This window comes from Stegodyphus dumicola, chromosome 12, assembly GCF_044657685.1.
Source record: "Stegodyphus dumicola isolate Sdum_Otavi_A_Nest chromosome 12, ASM4465768v1".
NCBI lineage: Eukaryota > Metazoa > Arthropoda > Arachnida > Araneae > Eresidae > Stegodyphus > Stegodyphus dumicola.
This window is the reverse complement of record NC_140779.1, coordinates 111,656,397-111,676,924: the sequence shown is the minus strand read 5'-3', so window position 1 is coordinate 111,676,924 and position 20,528 is coordinate 111,656,397. Positions and strand designations below refer to the sequence as shown.

The following is a 20,528-nucleotide window of genomic DNA, read 5'->3' as shown; positions in this document are numbered from 1 at the left end:
GTGTCGCATCGGATTTCGTGATAAATATCTCCCTAAAATTCAAATAAAGTACTCTAAAGTAATTAGAACTTTACATTGTACCCTCCAATTTATTACACTATATCGGAAGTTAATGACCTTTAGCGTCAGTTTACATCACATATAAAAGATCTAATGTATAAATCGATTCGTTTAATAGAATTATTAATTTTAAACTGATTTTTGAGCTGGAATATGAATGAAAGGATATTCGTTTAGAAACTGGCTTTGCAGAGGAAGTAAATTTAACAAATAAGCCCATTATACTTTGACGGATGGCATATTTTATAAAATTGCTGAATCTAAATTAATCGTATGGCCTTAATAAACCTATTCTTTTATATCTAGTACCTAGTTGTATTATAACAACATATATTTTAAAAAATTCCATGTATTCCAAATCGAAGTATTAAGAATCTTTTTGAATCTGTTCTGATTTTTCTGAAATGCCATTCTGCGGATGCAATCGCTGGCGCAAAAAAATGTATGCTATTTAGAACAGCTCACAATTAGTTGTATCTTCAGTCTTGGACACCTAAGAATTTCAGAGGCAATCTTACCATAAGGTCTGCTAATCACACTTTTAACAAGATTTTATCCAGAAGTATCAAGCCAAACTTTATTCATCTCATGTTTCTCCCATTTAAGGAGAAGGGCACTCTTTGCAATCGTCATATTGATACCACAAAAGGCTTCCACGCCTGTTGGATTAATAGACAATCCCTGTTTTGCAAGTTCATTTTCCTTGTCATTGCCTTCAATTCCCTTCTATCCTGGTACCCAGATTAGGGTTACTTTGTTTCTGGTTGTCACTAGTCTTCAACCTTAGTAAATCAGCAAGTAAAAGCGCTTTCGTGTGTTGCTTCATACGCGAGCTTCTCATTTTGACATCCGTATATTTAAGAGTTATTTCAAAGCTCTTTGCTAAAATTAGAAACTAATTACATTCGCTTTGTATTTGTTATTTTGCTGAAAGCCAAGAGCTTAAGACCGAGCGATCATTTATGAAAGGTTACAGATAAGTGGGATCAGATCTTCGAAACGGATCTGATGGCTTGAACGTAAATTTGTTTTCTAAATGTTCTTGAAAGAAATCGTTATTTCTAAGGATATAATTATTGTTTCAATTTATAAAGAAAACCGTCCATAACTTTAACCCTAGTTTACAAACCCATAGTTCTTTGAAATCAGTATCTTTACGATATGAAGTTCAAATTCACCAGCCTCTTTCATGACCACAAGCAATTTTATATAAAATTTTACAGTAAAGTGGTATAAAGTGGATTTTCAGCCTCTGACGGAAAAATGACAGAAATGCTTATGAGCAGCAAAGACTGAGTGATCCCATCCCACTCCTTCCTAGAAAATTTCGAAACAAGAATGTTTGCTCATTCTTCAGTTGAAGTTAAATTTTTGGTTAGCCCAAAGGTTAACAAAAATGAATAACACGCAAGTTGGCTGAAAACTATATCGTCGTAACAAGCACTATTGGCAAGAATAAAGCAATGCGGAAGACAGAGTGCTGTCCTAGAATTTCGGCTAGTAACATCGCCTTCAGCAGTCGGAACATGCTCTCACTAAGCAATCTAAAACCTCCCTTTAAATACTATCTCATTCTACCTTACTTGAATACGTGCAAACTAAAATTAGCGTTCTAGAGAATGACAGTAAGGATTCCTTGCATAAAATAATTGGTTAGCTAAAGTAAATAAATATCTTGCACCCTTAGGACTTCCTTAAAAAGCATTAGATCAGAAACTAAGAAATTAAGCGGGATTTTGCTGAGAACGATTAATCTAGCTCGAATTTTTAAAAACTTCACTCCTTTTTGTATAGATTGCAACACCGTGAAAGAATCGGGCTATTAAACTGAAGCTTAAGGCAAGTGTAATCTGTGCGAGTGTGCGCGAACACGAGTTTTAAAACTTTATCGCCGAAAGAAAATAAACAAGCGCACATAGAAACACGAAACCAATCAAAATACAATAATAATAATGACAATACAATAATAATAATTAAATACAATACAATACAATTAATACAGTAATAATAATTATTACATTTTTGCATTATTTTTAAAATAAACCGTATTACACTAATGTTTGTGAAAAATCTAACACCATAAAGGAATTGTCGGAAATGATGAAATTTATTCCACACCTTACTGCTAGTGGTGCAAATAAAGGATCAAATTTATAAGACAAACAAAATGAATGTTGGAAATCGGTACTTTGTATGTCCGCCTTGCTGATCAATGAGTGCCTCTACAGACAGTGGCATTGAATCATACAGGTTCTAAATGTAATCTTGTGGAATGTCATTTCATATGGCTTCGATCTGACGCCAAAGTTCAGTCTTGGTGTGTGCCCCACCAGCTGTACGAGCGGGTCGCCAACCGATGAAATCTCAGACATGCTTAACAGGCAACATATCTGAGTAAAAATCAGGCCATTAAAGAAGCGAAACCTGTTGTACCCTAAAGGGGGCTTGTACAGTCTGAGAGACATGTGCACGGCCATTTTCCTGTTGAAATACAGCGCTCGGAATGCGTCGAAGAATAAGAAGCATCCCTTCTGGCTCTACAACTTCCCTAATGTAGCGATCACTGTTGGGGGTTACTGCCGAAATGGGGGGTTACTGCCCAAAACATCGCGGCAAAAGCATCACGGACGACAACGTGGCGGAGAAAACAACGCAAAGCGGAAACGTCGTGGTACAAATCATCGTGGGAGAAAAGAAAGCAAAGAGAAAACATCGCAGTTCTAAAACATCGTGGTACAAAATATCGTCGTCGAAAATAAAGTGGTTCGAAAATTTCAGAGAAGGTATCCGACCTCGTACAAAAGATGATTTTCGGTCAAAATTTCGATTTTTACTTTATTACATTATCTTAAAGAATACATCTTTGGCTATCAAATACAAGTTTCTGCTTGTTGATAGGTTAATTAGAACTGAAGTTATAAGCATTTTTCTGTAATGGAATAAACCGGAAGTTCCATTATTCTGGGACGGAAGTATTAAATAGATATACCTATTAAGAAACCTTATTTATTATCAAGATTTTGTAAATTATAAACCTTCGTACTAAGTTTAGATATTTTGTAATACATTTTAAGAATCTGGCGATAGTTTTTTCCCTTAATTTTGTATTTAGTTTGGTGCGGAGGGTATTGGACGTTGAATGAATGTGTTACTGCTTTGTCGATTAGCGTTGACAAAGTGCTTGATTTGAAAGCTATGTCAAATTTTTGCATCATTTGCAACAAAATAAATAAAATAGAATGCAATCTTCAGCACTACATATGTAAATCGTAACATAATTGTTCTGAAAATTATAAAGAAGCAGTCTCGGGTATGGAAGCAGTTGGTGCTTATGCGCTTTTTGAATGACTTATTACATTACGAAAGCTGAAGTACACGGAATGTTATGAGGATGGGGATTCTAAGGGGTTTTTAACTGTGAAAGATATATATGGGAAAGATTCGGTCAAGAAACTGGAATGCGTTGGACATGTATAGAAAAGGGTTGGTAGTAGACTACGAAAAGTAAAATACTCCGCTCCTGAATTGAAAAGAAAAGCTAAACTGGCTGATTCTTTTATTGATAAACTGCAGAATTAGGAATTGCAATTAGAAATAATGTGGAAACTTAATTGAGATGCAGCAGGTTGTATTAGATGCTTGTTCCATTGTAGTTCTTCTTTGAAGATAATGCTCTCCTCAATTAATGAGTTGAAATGTGCGATTGCAGAAATCAGGAAAAAATCAGGAAGAAATAAATCAGGGAAAAACCTCTGGTATATCAACATATATTTTGATTAAACCTACATATATGGAGTTGATTACATAAACAAGAGTTATTAAAAAGTGCATACATTGCAAAACTCAAAATATCAGGGAACGTTTTAATGGCATTTTATTGCAAATTGTTCCGAAAGAAACATTCATAAACTTGCGAACATTAATGTTTGGACCAAATGTAAGTGTTGCGTTATTTAATGATGGATTTATAAGTTTGCTTGAAGCATTTTCAAGGTTAGGTATGTATCGTGAATTTTACACTGAGCAGGGAATTCGAAAACTTGATAAAGTGCAAAATCATGACTCTTGGCGGCATTCCACAAGTTTTACAAAAACCCAAAGAAAAATTTACGCTTTGTTCGAAAGAAAAAGTGCAAAGTGTGTGAAGAAAAAATAAGGTGTCAGTTACAAAGCAGACGAAATTTAATTATCAGAGATGCTTCTTTCACTAAGAAATTGTTTTATGAAAACTTTAAACTTGTTTTCTGAAAAATGATTTTTCTGTAAATATTGCCAATAGTAACAGCCATAACTCAAAATTTTATCGATAAAATTAAATGATGCTTTCTACACATGTTTCATATAATCTGATGCATGCTCTGAAGCGGAAGATTTTAGAAATATTAATTAAGTTGAATTGTTACTTTTTATTTTTAGATTTTGGACGCAATAATAGGAAAATATACAGTAAATACTATATATTTTAACATATCTCAAGAATATATGAATATTTCTTAATTATTTTACTTCATTGCATACAAAACAAGTGTAAATATAAATATAAATTTAAAAAACTGCATATTTATATATAAATTTTTCACCGTGGTTGTTGCCGTAAAGGAAAAATTATCCTTTTTTTCATTATTTTTCTAAATTAAAACTACTCAGCCTTACGTTTTAAGCTGTTTTCATTAATTAATATGCTTATCTTCAAATTAATATGTTTATAGTTAAAATAAAAACTATTTTTTAAAAAATGGTACCCGAACGAGGTCGGATAAAAGCATCGTCGTCGAAAATATCGGGGTAAAAATAAAGCACCTGCAAATCGTCGTATGACGATAATATTGCATACGTACGTTTTTCAGGTTTTAAATGTTATAAATGCATATTTGCATAAAGATTTCGAAGTGCAAGAAATGTTAGCAACACTTTAAGAATAAACGGAAACAAAACAAGATATAATTTTCACTAAAATAATATCAGATTAACAAACGTGAAAGAAAGTAATTTGATAATTAACTAAGCGATTTGTATAGAGGTAATCTCATGCAGTTTTTGATCTTCCTTTTCCTAAACATTTTTAGGCTGTATTTTTCATAAAAAATTATAAGTAAAATTTAATAGTATAAAAGATGAATTTATTTATAATCTTTGTTAATTAACTATGTAAATTTAAAATTTAATTAAGTGCTGTAAGTTGCATTCATTTTCTACTCATTTTCAATTTTTTAAATGCTTAAGTTTCCTTCTTACTTTGTTAGCAAACATTCATTAGTTCATACAAAAATATGAAACATAAAAGTAGAAATACCCCTCTTTCCTTCTTACGCTCATAAGTCATTATGCGAAAAGGCATTTACAGCTTAACCTGAAAAATACGTCTGCGATGTTATCGTCATCCGATTAGTTGTAGGTACCTTTTTTTTTTTTACCACGGTGTTTTTAAACTGCGAAGTTTTTGAACCGCTTTATTTTCGATGACGATATTTTGTACCAGGATGTTTTAAAACTGCGATGTTTTCTCTGTGTTTTCTTTTCTCCCGACGTTTTCGCCTTGCGTTGTTTTCTCCTCGACGTTTTCGTCTGCGATGTTTTTGCCGCTTTACAGTCCTTTATATACCTGGAAGAGCGGCCGATTCTCACTCCACGCATGCGCAATCGCTTTGCAATTTTAATCATTTGCATGACTGACCTTACTTCACACTTCCTGTAAGTTTAATTTAATTTGCATAATTCCTTGATGGTGTTGCAGTTTTCTCAAACATTAGTGTAAATATATTCTTTAATATTCGTTAGTATTTAATACGTGTGCTCGTGTTGCGACATATATCTGTAAGAAATGGTGCTGACGCGCTTACGTTATCTTCTAACGCGATAAATAAAGTGCGTAAACAGCGATTACCACGTGGTTCATCGTCCGCAAATGTAACTAACAATGTACAAATGATTTTAAAATAGTATTGTATAACAAAGTAGTACAGATAGAGAAACCAAGCTGTAAAAATAAATTACGAATTTCTTTACAGGAAGTATTTTTGCACAATGAAGGAAATAAAATTATTTGTATGATGAATGGGCATGGAAATAATGGTTTAGTGACAGAAAAAAAAATGGACACATTACTGGAAACTGCAGTTTTTAAAATGACATTTAAATAGTAAATCTCAAGTGTAAAGTGTGATAAAATTAAGAAACAAAAATCGTCTGTTACCGACAACAGGAATAGTACAGGAGTAACAGAAGTTTATTTAATGAGACCCTGGATGGAAAAATTCTACATTTAGTTCAACAACACTGTGATGCACAAAGTGAAGATTTGGGTAACTGCGAAGCTTCAAAAGAAGTTAAATTAATGAGAAATGTTTAAATTTTAATGAGAGCGATACACGTCGTTGTTTTCAAGATCTAGGGATAAATTTCAATATAGTTATCTGGCTTTAGGAAATGAAGCTATTACCTTTAAACCATTAACTGAAGATAGGATGCTATCTATACATTTTTCACTGAAAGAAATATTTAAAAATATAAGGCATGAGTTAAACATTTCAAAGGCTGTGAAACAAGGAAAGTTAGTTCAAAATACTATTGACAGAAATTGGAAAATGCTGAATTTCATGTAGATTTGCATATTATGAATGACGTTTTTGAAGAACTTGCGGGATTGTTTAAAAGGTTTCAATGCCGCGACCTAACACCATTTGATACATTTCACTTTGTTCGTGGTAAAATAAATAAGATTGGGAACAATATATTAACCACAGGAGTGTTCTTTGAGGTAATACAGTGAAAATTCTTCTCCGTAAAGCCGAGGAGAAAAAATATAGAAATTGACACTAATTCTATGTTAAATTTTATAAATTTACTTTGCTAACTTTTATTAATTTAGAAGAAAGATTTCCTGAGAATGAAGTAAAGGATTGGACAGCGTTTGATTTGACACCATTAATTGCATTCAATTATGACACAGAACTAATCGCAGAATTATGCGTAAAAAGCAATAACATATTGGCAGATAAAACAGTTATGTTATAACAATTTAATTACTTTAAATTTGCCGTGTGTGAAAAAATTAAATTTAAACTAATAACTAATTTTTCAGATATGGTAATTTTTTCATTATAGAATGAGCAGTTTTTCGATCATTCATAATTAATGGATATCGAATAAACATTTTTCCTGTCTAGTGTTGACTGTGAAGGAAGTTTCAGTTTAATGTGTTTAATAAAAAATAAATAAATAAATAGTTTGACAAAAGATCGCTTATACATGATAAACGCGTGTAAAATCGTATTTAAATAGTAGCAAACAATATAAATTTGGATCGCATATGTGCTGAATGGTTAATTTTTAAAGGCAGAAGAGAGAAAAATGAATATATACTTATAAACGTAGCATTTATTTACTTTGTTTTTTTATTAATCTTAACATTATTACCATTATTTTTAATGTTATAATTAAGCTATATGTTAGCGAATAACTTTGTTATGTTCGCATTTATATTAATGTATTAATTTCCGTTTTTTTTAAATAATGAATGTTATTAAAATGGAATTAATTTAAAAATAAAAGTAAGTAAAAAATAAAAGACGCAGAAACAATTCTTTCAGTTAAAAAAAAAAGTTACACATATCAAAATAAAGTTGCATGTTATAGTCTGATAGCCTGAAGGCTGTGTTGCTGATTGTTTCAGCCTGTTTGAAGTTGTTTTTCGACGACTGTAACGCGTCTTTGAAACTATCCCATGTAATACTGATGAATAAATTGTGTTTTTATTCTTCATCAAGTGTTGTCATGAATCACTTCAAATCCACGAAACCGTAGAATACAACAAAATGTAAATGATCCGCGCGTGCATAGACTAAGCATCTGCATCTACACAGTTATGTTAGATGTAAACGTAAAAAGCTGTATCGGAGCGTTAACATTCGCGTTTTGTTACCTGCAGCAGTAACGGTTTTATGGTTAGCTACTAAACCTCATCCATGACAAAAGGCCAAATACAAGCAAGTTACCCCTTTTGAACGGGAGCAAATGAAAGGCCTACAAGAAGGTGGATATTTCTGTTGTATAATGGAAGTTCATATGGGACTTAAGGCATAGTCACGGATGTGAATGTGCAAGCAAGAGGCTCAAGATAACCGAACGAGTCGCTTGCTTGGGACCCCGAAATAATACATCAGTACGGGATGACATCTGACAATGACGGACCGTGCAGATTCATCTAGACAGCTGGCATAACGTTGAGGCTTTGTTCCAGTGCGTAATTGCCAGTTTCAAAGGTTTGTCGGTGTTCGCAGTTCGGTGTATTGCGTGCATTTTCACCGTAAAATCTTATGACGTAAAACAATTGAGTCTTATAACGTAAAACAATTGACGCCTGCAGATAGAATGATCTCTCAACAAGACGAGCGGCATGTCGATTAGCCACTGATCGTCTTTTACGATGATCAGCTTCAGTTTGGAATATCACGATAGCATAGTCAATTTAAGGACGACTTTTCGGAGCGTATTTCCCAGCGTCATACTGAATGAATGTCAAGGTGATGGTTTGTGATGCCATTGTGTATGATGGGATATCTCATCTGCCAAGGAATTACAACTCTCATCAACAATCGTAACGTCAGGAAGGCTAATAAGCCCGAAATCGTACCCTTCATTCAACGCATTTTTGAAGGCATGTTTCAATAGGATAATGTCCATCCACATACTCAAAAATTATTCAAGACTTCTCAGTATTTCAGATATCGCTTCTTGGCCTTCCCATTCACCAGAAAATATCGCTGTATTGAACAAGGTCTGAGATTTTAATAGCATTAAACTCGCTCCTAACGCTCTCCCTCAAGTCAGTACTGATCACCTTTGGAGGTGAATAGAAGAAATATGGAACATCTTTCTTCAGTTACGCATTTAAAAAACCTGTTTGATTCAATTCCACGATGATTATAAGCTCTTACTGTGACACCTTCATTTTTGGCATTTAATATATTTTTGTTGCTCTATAAAGTTTACCGTTCCTTTGTATTATTATAGGTCATACATGGAATAAATTTCATTCAATGTTGATGAAATATCATTTCTAGTGTTGGTTGTGCATTTGCACTGAAGGCGTAATGAGTACGTTTCCTCAAGCACAGAATTAAAGAATTATAAGTCAAAAGATTAACTACGAAATCTTTATTTAATAAGATAAGATAATTTTGCTTAACTTAAGCATAACAAAAAGTAATAATGTTCAAGGACATTAAAACACTGAAGTATTGAAAAGAATAACTTACAGAGAATCATCATCAGTCCTAAATATCATCAGGCTTACCTATATTATGCAATAAGAAAAATAAACAGGAATATACTTTGCCATCGTACCTGAAAGAGAAGAAAGTACTACTGGATTAGACCTTTGGCCAGGTACAAGTAGCTAGGGTGAAAATCAAATATACCGCATTGCACACGAGCTTTACTTTCTCTCGCCAATATATACCTTGGCGCACGTTCGTTTCGTATGCCTTTCGAGTTTCATTATGCAAAATACCTAAATTTATGCTAACACCTAGTAATACAATTTTCACAGTCAGGAGTATAAATATAGAGAGAGCGATAGAAAGTGAGTGAGTGAGAGTTGGAATTTTCCCTCTCATTTTTATAGAAGTAATTATACGTGTACATCGTATATAAAAATTCCCTATTAAATATATAAAACATGAATTTTTCTAATCTTAAAAATGGAGGAAATACCATCTACAACACAGTTCAAGGTATCTCGATTCGCTACGTAGAGTTCTAATACGTTCTCGTGTATGTGTATTAGCGATTCAGCTCATTAATTTTCAAAGCTAAGATGGTTGTTGAAAGATATTAAGACCTCATTTGCATTGTTTGTGGTACTTGAGATTTTTTCTTTCACAGGATAAAATCAAAACTCCATTTCGAAACCAGTGATAAGAAGACATCCAAAAATGTTGAATAGAAAAATATTTCCCTTCTTTTTCACGTTGAAGTGCGTGCGTTTTGAATTTTTTTTTCCATATCTGCTAGACGATCTCATCCTTGGCTTTATGCCCACGATGTATTGATTTCTGCATGGAGAGACAGAAAAAGCATAGTAAAACACAGCGGACAACCAACGTTTTTCGTCTCAACGTCTATCTCCTTTTTTCCCCCAGTTTTGGTTTGTGAAACCCATGAAAAGGTTTTTCAGAAATTCGAAAACGTATTCTACAGCTTTTGTAGCTATTTCATTCCTTATTTGATTCTCAGTATTTATTTGTTACATATAAAAAAAGGAAGAATAAATAATCCTTATGCCGGAATTGTGTTTCTGACAACCTTTACGCAGTTCCAACTAATATTTATCCATTCTGAAGTACATAATCAAAAGATATAACTTGCAAAACTTCTAATTTTTCTTTATCAGCACAAAAGGAATATATTTAGTCCCAAATGGGATATCAATCACGAAACAGCATTTTGAGTTGTATCCACGGGGGTTAGAGTAAGCCGACTCCGTACGTCCCGTGCAATGAAAGAGAAGCCACGAAACGTCACGGTATATGACGTCACCACTTATCATAGCCGCTGCCATAAACGAACTTTGTTTTACAATCTAATTGGCTTTGTTTGCTTGTTAGCTTTACAATACTGAACGTTTATAAGTCTACCGGTTTAATTTTAGTATTTAACATTGAAAATTTTCTACTTAGTGTATAGAAAAATCTAAAGGATTGCAAATAACTTTTTTAAATTTATTAAAATCCAGGTATATGAAAATGGTAACTATAACACAAATGTGTACATGGTAAAACTTGGAAGATTACTGGAAGTTTCAATGGTATTTGCAAAAACACTTTTCTGATCCAGCGGACATTGATATTTGCTTTCAAGCTCAGTGTAATTTTATTTACAATATGTTTCGTAGTCTTACCTGTACGCTGTGCGGCGGCAATGATAACACTGACGTCACGTTGCTTTCAATTCTGTACGTAATGCGTACTCCGTCTATTCTAATCTTCATGATCAAATCACTATAAACGGTGTATCATTTTCAAATTATAGCCGCCAAATATTATCGCCTGTATATATTTAATGATATTAAACAATGAAGAATCTGCATGAATGTATGCATGTTTCTCGCACTGTGAAAAAACGGTACCTAGAGCCATCAAATTTTGAATAACGTAATCCTCCACCCGAACATGGGCACGTGGAATCCCAAATTTTGAATATCGAATTTGTTTTATTATCCATTTCATATTTTGTAAAACATCAGCGAATTTTTTTAATTTCAATGATTTCAAAGCGAGTAGTGGCAACACTATAGGGAAAAAACATTTATATCTCCAGCGCGAGACTGGCTATCGGAAATTCCAAAGATATGCTGTTTTTAAGTATCTTGTGATTTTGCTGTTGAATCGAATTTTGTGTGGTTTAAGCGCCAAGAACGTCTTGTTTGATAAGTAAAGTAAAGACACAAAATATTAATAATAAAATGATATTTTTTTGGTAAAGCCTTAATAAGAAAAACTGAACATTGATATGGTGAACTTAGAAAAGACTGAGAAAAATGTTTGCCAATACTTAACGGTGCATCGGGAATTCTAAATGTATACTGCTATTCTGCTTTTAAAATTATTGCAATGTTGCTGTTGAATTGTATATGGCATAAGTGCGAAGAAAATCATACTTAGTAAAAGCTAAAAAGACAAAAAAAAATAGTAGGAATGAGTGTAGCAGCAGACTGGTAAACTGAAAGCTCAGTGAGAGCTTTAAAAACCATAATAAACCCTTCTGGGGAATTGTTAAATTCTGAAAACTTTCAAGTTTTTAATTTTTTTTATCTTTTTTTTAAACTGCTATATAGATTGTACAATTCGTTTAATCTAAAATTATATATTTCAGTATGTGTATTGCATAAATTTATCGTCCAAAAACCAAACGAGATCATGCATGAGGTTTTATTTTAAGAATTGCCAGCTATGAAATCGGAACTTGTTTGCCGTAGAAAGGATAACTCGAATTTACTATTTCTCTAAAAGCAACCTAATATTAAATGTTAAATTTTCAGTTTGGAAGATGCAGGCAAGAAACTGTGTACATGTCTAATTGAAGTTTTGATGTCAGAAGCGTCTTTCTTTAGTAATGATTCGTAAGATACATCATTATTAATCGTACAGCTGAAATGGCCGAGTGATGTGAGTAATTAATGTAATAAATCGATGCTTATTAGTGTCACTAAAGTTCATAGAAATACACGAATTGACTTCAAAAGGTAATGTCGATAAAATCATAGGTGTAAGTCATTTTCAGCTGTGGATTCTGATAGTTTCAACATATCAGTAATCTGTCGTGTTACGTCACATATATTATTTTGAATGAATGTGGATATCTCTTTGTTATCAATCTGAACCACAGCTTTTCTCGTAATTAAGTTTAAATCTCCATTTCGAAACATTCTAAGCCATTCTATCATTAGTTATACTACCGCCATGCCCATAAAAAACATACAGGAATAAAATAATATAATTTTATAATTTAAAAACTTTTTAATAGAGGAAAGTTGAGATTTGTTTGGTGTTTTTTCATTTTACAACCTCACTGAGATTGCCTGAAAAATCCAATCTTAAAAATGTATATTAGAAAACGGAGAATGTAAGTATCCTGGTAAAAATAAAGATGTCATTTTCGCTAACATGATCTCAAGCTTTAGGAAAACTATATATTTATTGTATTGCGAATAATACAATATGAATTTATAGCTCATTTCCACTTTTTTTGAAGACAACTAATTATTTTAAGATTCATAGAATATGTTAATAAAAAAATAATGGCAAAGCACCATGTTATACATTTTAGTTAGTAGATAGGTGGTTTTTTTTTTTTTTTTACGAAACACATTTTAGTCAAATTCACAGTTCGTTTACAGATGGGATAAACCAAAACTTATTATTCTCTTTTTTTATCGTTATTATTATTATTAGCCCAAAGGGACAATTTGCCCAGGAGGGCTATTAACTTCATTTTGGCATTTTGCGTTGGCTCACTATAAACGACGTTTCACTTTTCAAATTGTTGCCACCAAATACTACATCCCTGCAACGGTACCTAGAGACATCGAGTTTTGAATAACGTACTCCTCCACTCAAAAATGGGCATGTGGAAGCCCTAATTTGGAATTTGTTTTATTATCTACTTCATATTTTGTAAACCTTTAACGAATTCTTGATTAACAAACTCAAGGATTTCAAAGCGAGTAATGGCAACGTCGTACAGAAAAAACATTTTTATCTCCAGCGCGCGAGACTGTGCATCGGAAATTTTATAGATATGCTGCTTTTAAATTTTTTGCGATATTGCTATTGAACTGAATTTTATGGTTTAAGTGCAAAGAACATGATATTTAATAAATAAAGTTAGCACATCAAACGTTAAAAAAGCGCCCCTTTAGGCGTAATATAAAATCTGAGAGCTTTCATTTTTTTTTTTTTTTTTTTTTTTTAATTTTTTTTCTTATTTTTGTAGTTGTTATTGTTGTTTTTATTTTTCTTCATACCTTAAAAATCACTTCTACCAGTCCATTACACACTCAGGGTGCCGAACTAAGTGGTCTGACTCATAGCGCTGTAACGGTCCACCTATTAACTGCCTCCATAATAAAGAGACTACCACTTCCGGCCAATGCCTATGAACGACTAGAGCCTGCCATTGGCAAAAAAGGGGTCATATAAAACCCTATTTGTAGCTCTCCTATGTATACTGATGGTCTTACGACTAAGTATTGTTATTAGGTTGGCTTAGTCCTTAAGTCCAAACCAGGCATTTGCACTTCTGACTCGGCACAGCACACCTGACTCGTAAATTTGTAGAGTTCCTCACTTTGTAATTACTAAGTTACTGTTGGAAGTGAAGATTCTTAAGAACTGATAAGCGAATAATCTCTTGAGTTCGCGTAACAGGAAACAACAAGATAGAAGGGTAAACTAACCCTTTATTATTCCAACTAAAGTTTAACAAAACTCCGTCATGGAATGTACAATAAAGTCTACACTTGGGCTTGAACTTAAAGAGACTAAGAATCAAACTAAATTAATCTTAACTAAAGATATATAGCCGAAACTATCAAAATTCTAACACAGTTGGGTCCTTAACGCTAATAGACTGCGAAGCTATCAAGGGCCTAAAGTACGGCCGAGCGTAGTAATAGCTTACGAGAGAGCAGCCTAAAAAGGCGGAGGCGTGCAGCCAGAATATCTGGTATCTTTCTTCCTAAGACAGCAGAACTTCGCGGTTAAATACCGCTCTTCCTCATTAGCATTCAAACGTGATTCTAAAACTACGTTCTGGCCGGAAGTGGTAAGTTGAAGTTAAGAATCGACAGGAAAGGAACTTTAATTGAAAATTTAACTGTTAATAAAATTAACATAATCCTTACAAGTTAATAACGTAAGTTTCGGCACTACTTTATACGAAACTGGGCCATAATTCCAGCAGAAAATGCTTTTCATCTCATAACATTTAAGTTTTAGTAATATGTAAGACTTCGAAATCTATGCTTCCGTTTGCATACCTCGTTCCCTGGGAACAGGACCGTATTTTGACTTGATAAGGCCCTAAGCTATTTGAGATATGGGGCCCTTAATAGGTCCAGATATCATATGTCAGTGCCAAATATGATTTTTGATATCTAGAGGGTTTTTTGGAGGGCGCCCAAGCAAGATAGCTTGTGTAGCTTATGCGTAAATCCTTCACTGTCTGGGAAACAAACCGTCGACTGAACTTGAGACAATGACAAGCCTCCACCTGTGCCGCACCTTCCAGAAATTAAAATAATTTACTATTATAATTTCGCGGTCACTATGGTTGTATCGGCGGTTTCCGTTAGAGACCGCCGATACAAATGTGTCTATTTTTTTTTTCTTTCGTGCCCACGTTTTTCCGCTAGAATTTCCCTCTATATTCCATATTATTTCCAGCATTCTGTTTAGTTTCATTAGTAACGCTTTAACCGTTTTAGTTGACCAGCCTTTCATTTGCTAGAAAAGTAATGATTTGTGTTTCTCTCTCATCCCGTGAAGACTTAAATTCAGCGGAAGAAATGCACAGGAGTGCTGTATTTGCATTCTTTAAGTTAAACTGCATCGAATTCCACTTATTGCGTTCATCGTGGAATAAGCATGGCAGTTTTATTCTGTGGTTCTTGAAAAGCATGCCATGAAGAGGAAATTAAGCTAATTCAGAGACTATAATTAAATAATTCAACCAAAAATTCTCTCCACTTTTTCTCTTTCGCGATGGACATACTAGCTTCAACCGCCATCTATCGGAGGAAAACGGAACGAAATATGGATTTGAGAAATAAAGCATGTCCCAAAACAGAATTAAAAATTGATGTGAAAGAAAGGCCTCGTAAAGGTAATATAATCTTTTGACAGGAAAGCATTTGAATCGTAGCTCTAGAAATAGAACAGCTGTCATAAAACTTTCACTGACGATATATCACCGATCGTTTGCTTGAAAACATAGCAATCATTTGTTTTTATTTATAGCATTTTCCACCTTACCTGAGAAATCATTTCTATTTTCGACTTTTTTATGTTCTAGTAACAATTTGGATTTTGTTTCAGGCCGGAAGAAATAATCCCACTGTAAAACTATGGGTGATTGATTTAACGAGAATGGATTACGCTAAAAAAGAAATTGTGCCTCCTGATGATTACAAAGGAAAGTAAGTTTTGTTGATCGTTTACAAGCCTTCTTTTCACATTCTTTTATGGCACAGTTTGTAGCTGTTTTCGTACTAAACTGCATTAGTGCTCTTTATTAAAACCTGCATTAATATTCTACTTTAATGTTAGAAAGTTATTTTACGAATCTTTCCTTTTTTTCGGTAATTTATTTTCTGCTCGCTTGGCAAGCAGCCAGGTCGAGTGTTACAATTGGACGTGACATACGATTATTACTTTAATTGCAGAGTTTAAAACCTGTGTGATTTAAAACAATAAACACATTTTGTAAAAGATGAAATATTTATTTTACTTACCTATGTTATATCAAATTTATATAATTAATTTTGTAAACATTTACAATTCTAAGAATTGGTTTATTTACTTTAAAAAGGGCTTATTTGAAGCAAACGAATTGTTTTCGAAATAATGTTAGCTATTTTAGTTAATATTATTTTGAAAATATATTTGCATATATTAGGTATATGCAAATATATTTTCAACAATATTATATTTCTCTACAAAACGAACAGAAAATTATCATAACATACAGTGACTCACATTTGTTTTCGGACACTTGTGTTTTTATATTTGTATTTGCAAATATCAGTTAATAAATATTAGCAAAATAAGTTCATTATTCTTTCACATATACTGTTGACTATTTATTTTGAAACCCGCTTGTGGTGGAAAAAGGTATTCAAAATGTTATTTGTTAAAAAAAAATTCATTCAAAAACTTCTGAAAATGAACTTACATAAGCATTCGAACACTTCGAGTAAACAATATGTACTGAATAAAAACCTGAAAATAACGAGACATTCAGTATTTCTTTGCATATTTTTTGGCTAAACTTACCCATTTCGTGCATTTTGGCATGGATTCAACTATGTTTTCTAGTAAGAAAGTTCCACATATTCCATTCCTACGTAAGAATTACTTTTAGTAGAGCTTTCAAAGAAATATTATATTTTCTTATTCTTTTCTCCAGCTCACTCCTTACATATTCCACAGGATTTAAATCCGGAGAATATGGATAGGTTCTTATAACTTCAGAACAGTTGTATAATAACTACCAACGAACATTTAGGGCTGCATGTTTAGGATCCTTATCTTGATGGATCCTGAACGTCTCCTGCATTCCAACTTTTCTTGGGAAAGCTTTCAGATTTTCATTAAGTATTTTTATACTAACTCTTATGATTTTTGATAAATGCTAAATTTCTTATTCTAAAAGCAGCAAACCATTGCCAAACGATTATGCCTCTTCTCTGCCAATATTAGACAAGAGATTTTTCAAATTCAAGTCATAATTTGGATTTTACTAAATATTAATTCGCTTGTGGGATCCAAATATATGAATTACATTTTGACGTTTCTGCAAATATAATATTGCTCCAATATGGTAAAACATTGCTTACTATAGATTTTGAGAACACCCGACGTATTTTCCTTGTTTTCTTTTGACAAAAGATTTTCTTCTTTCTGATCGCCCATTTTAGCCATATGTCCTAACCATATGCCTCTTCTAACAGCTTCAGGGTTAACTTTTATTGCAAACTATTTTTCTAAATCTGCTTTACGTTTCGTAATATTCATTTTCGGGCTTTTTTAATTTTTCATAGAATAAACTTGTGATTCCTTGGTGTTAACTTGGAATGTGCCCCAGACTTTCAGACTTGAACAATTCCAAGCAATTATCATCCTTTTGTAACATCAAGATACTTTAATGTTTTATATCAAGGTTTTTTTGTGTGTATGTGTTTAGAATACTCTTATCATCTTTAAAAATGATGAATTATTAAATTTCTAACAGACTTGGCATTTAACATGTGGTGTCTTGCATGTTCACTTCAGATATGGTATTGTTCATGTATTTTGTTAAAACAAGTAAACATTTGCAATTCTTGTGATGTGTTTTCATTTAAAACAAAATGTTATAACAAGAGACATTGTCTACAAAAATATTTGAACAAATATTTGGAGTAATATACCCATAAATATCGCGTCGGTGCACATTGCAACGATAAAAGGACGCACAAGATGATGTGGAACCTCGCCGCGATATTATACGGCAATGACTGAAACACCAGGAATCGACTAATCGAAACACCAGGAATGACTGAAACACCAGGAATCGACGAATCGAAACACCAGGAATGACTGAAACACCAGGAATCGACGAATCGAAACACCAGGAATGACTGAAACACCAGGAATCGACGAATCGAAACACCAGGAATGACTGAAACACCAGGAATCGACGAATCGAAACACCAGGAATCGACGAATCGAAACACCAGGAATGACTGAAACACCAGGAATCGACGAATCGAAACACCAGGAATCGACGAATCGAAACAACAGGAATGACTGAAACACCAGGAATCGACGAATCGAAACACCAGGAATGACTGAAACACCAGGAATCGACGAATCGAAACACCAGGAATGAATGAAACACCAGGAATCGACGAATCGAAACACCAGGAATGACTGAAACACCAGGAATCGACGAATCGAAACACCAGGAATCGACGAATCGAAACACCAGGAATGACTGAAACACCAGGAATCGACGAATCGAAACACCAGGAATGACTGAAACACCAGGAATCGACGAATTGAAACACCAGGAATCGACGAATCGAAACAACAGGAATGACTGAAACACCAGGAATCGACGAATCGAAACACCAGGAATGACTGAAACACCAGGAATCGACGAATCGAAACACCAGGAATGACTGAAACACCAGGAATCGACGAATCGAAACACCAGGAATGACTGAAACACCAGGAATCGACGAATCGAAACACCAGGAATGACTGAATCACCAGGAATCGACGAATCGAAACACCAGGAATGACTGAAACACCAGGAATCGACGAATCGAAACACCAGGAATGACTGAAACACCAGGAATCGACGAATCGAAACACCAGGAATGACTGAAACACCAGGAATCGACGAATCGAAACACCAGGAATGACTGAAACACCAGGAATCGACGAATCGAAACACCAGGAATGACTGAAACACCAGGAATCGACGAATCGAAACACCAGGAATGACTGAAACACCAGGAATCGACGAATCGAAACACCAGGAATGACTGAAACACCAGGAATCGACGAATCGAAACACCAGGAATGACTGAAATACCAGGAATCGACGAATCGAAACACCAGGAATGACTGAAACACCAGGAATCGACGAATCGAAACACCAGGAATGACTGAAACACCAGGAATCGACGAATCGAAACACCAGGAATGACTGAAACACCAGGAATCGACGAATCGAAACACCAGGAATCGACGAATCGAAACACCAGGAATGACTGAAACACCAGGAATCGACGAATCGAAACACCAGGAATGACTGAAACACCAGGAATCGACGAATCGAAACACCAGGAATGACTGAAACACCAAGTCGGCGCGACCGTTCGTTGCTATCCCAGCTCATACTAGTAAGCCTTCTCCTCTGTTATGATCTCTTTCGACGATTTTTGACGCTCGATAGTGTGTCTCTGGCTCTCACCATATCATTGCCCTTCGAGAATAGTTCTGGATGAATAGTCCGGATGAGGTGGAAATACAAAAAAACTGAATTAGAATTACGATCTTTCTGCTTTTTAATGAAGAAATGTCCTAATGAAATGTGAAATAAATGAATATTTAACATTTTCTAAAAATTTGACAAGGAAGTCTAGAGAATGAAATATTCGAATAAAGTAAAATTTAAAAGTAAGTTTGCCTTTATGAATAATAACTTATTGCACGAAATATATCCTTAAAAGTTTTATTTTTATAAATCCTATGCAAAGTGACTTTCATTTTTTCGCTTTTCTAACATCATGCTAACGTAAATGCTTAATTTTTGTCTTCATTATATATATTACATACCTGCTTTAGTATCTCAAGTTTAACAAATTTCATTGCTAAAGCGTTAGATACGGATTTAGATGAAATTTAAATTATTCTAATTTCAGTAATAATTTGAATGTCTGCCAACAGTTAGTATTTTCCTTCCATTCCTCATCTTACTACTATTATTTCCATTATCTTCCTTATAAAAGATGGAACGAAAACAGAAAATTCTTCATTAAGTAATGAATATTTCTTTTTGTTTTAGTATGCAACTGCAGACTTCATTTATTGTAAAAAAAAGTATAATTGGAATAAGAAAATCGAAAAATATATTTCAGCAGTAAAAAATGCTTTAAATTTTAGAGATTCTCAAGAGATTTCAGACAAAGAGGAAATTTTTATCCTTCGCATTAAATTGCCTTTGTAGAGAAGACTACAAAATTTTTATTCAGTCAGAGTTGAAATTCGCTCAACTTGCTTGATTATAATTGGCTTGATTATCTCAATTTATAATGCTGAGCTTTCTCTGCTCTCCTTTAATCGAATGTATGGAAATGTTTTCTTGCCTTTTTGTTTATCGTATAGTTTTAAATGTAAAAGATAGTTATAATTTATCTATGCCTCGGGACTATTTGCTGTAGAAATTATTTAATTTTGTTTCTTTAGATAATTTTAGTATATCAGTTACCTTGTTATTGCATAAATTATTGAAAAGGTATTTGTTTGGCTTCGAATTTATTAAGTACAAATGTCAGAGTTAAAAACTAATCTCTTAGTATTGTTATTTACACTCATGTCCATAAATTAAGAATAATGCAAAATCAGGCAAAGGAAGAGTTAGAAGCAAAACAACTTTGACTTATTTGTAAAGCTTATTTATTAAACAAAAGGTAAAGA

General features: G+C 33.5%; 1 protein-coding gene across 1 annotated transcript in view; it reads left to right on the top strand.

The window, feature by feature from the left end:
* The window catches only part of LOC118185383 (inactive dipeptidyl peptidase 10-like), a 497,660-nt gene that overhangs the window by 408,776 nt on the left and 68,356 nt on the right, over window positions 1-20,528 (top strand). Inside the window, exon 10 of the mRNA XM_085806802.1 lies at window positions 15,657-15,757. Within this exon, the coding sequence (XP_085662928.1) occupies window positions 15,657-15,757 (101 nt within the window). The remainder of the gene's footprint in view (window positions 1-15,656; window positions 15,758-20,528) is intronic.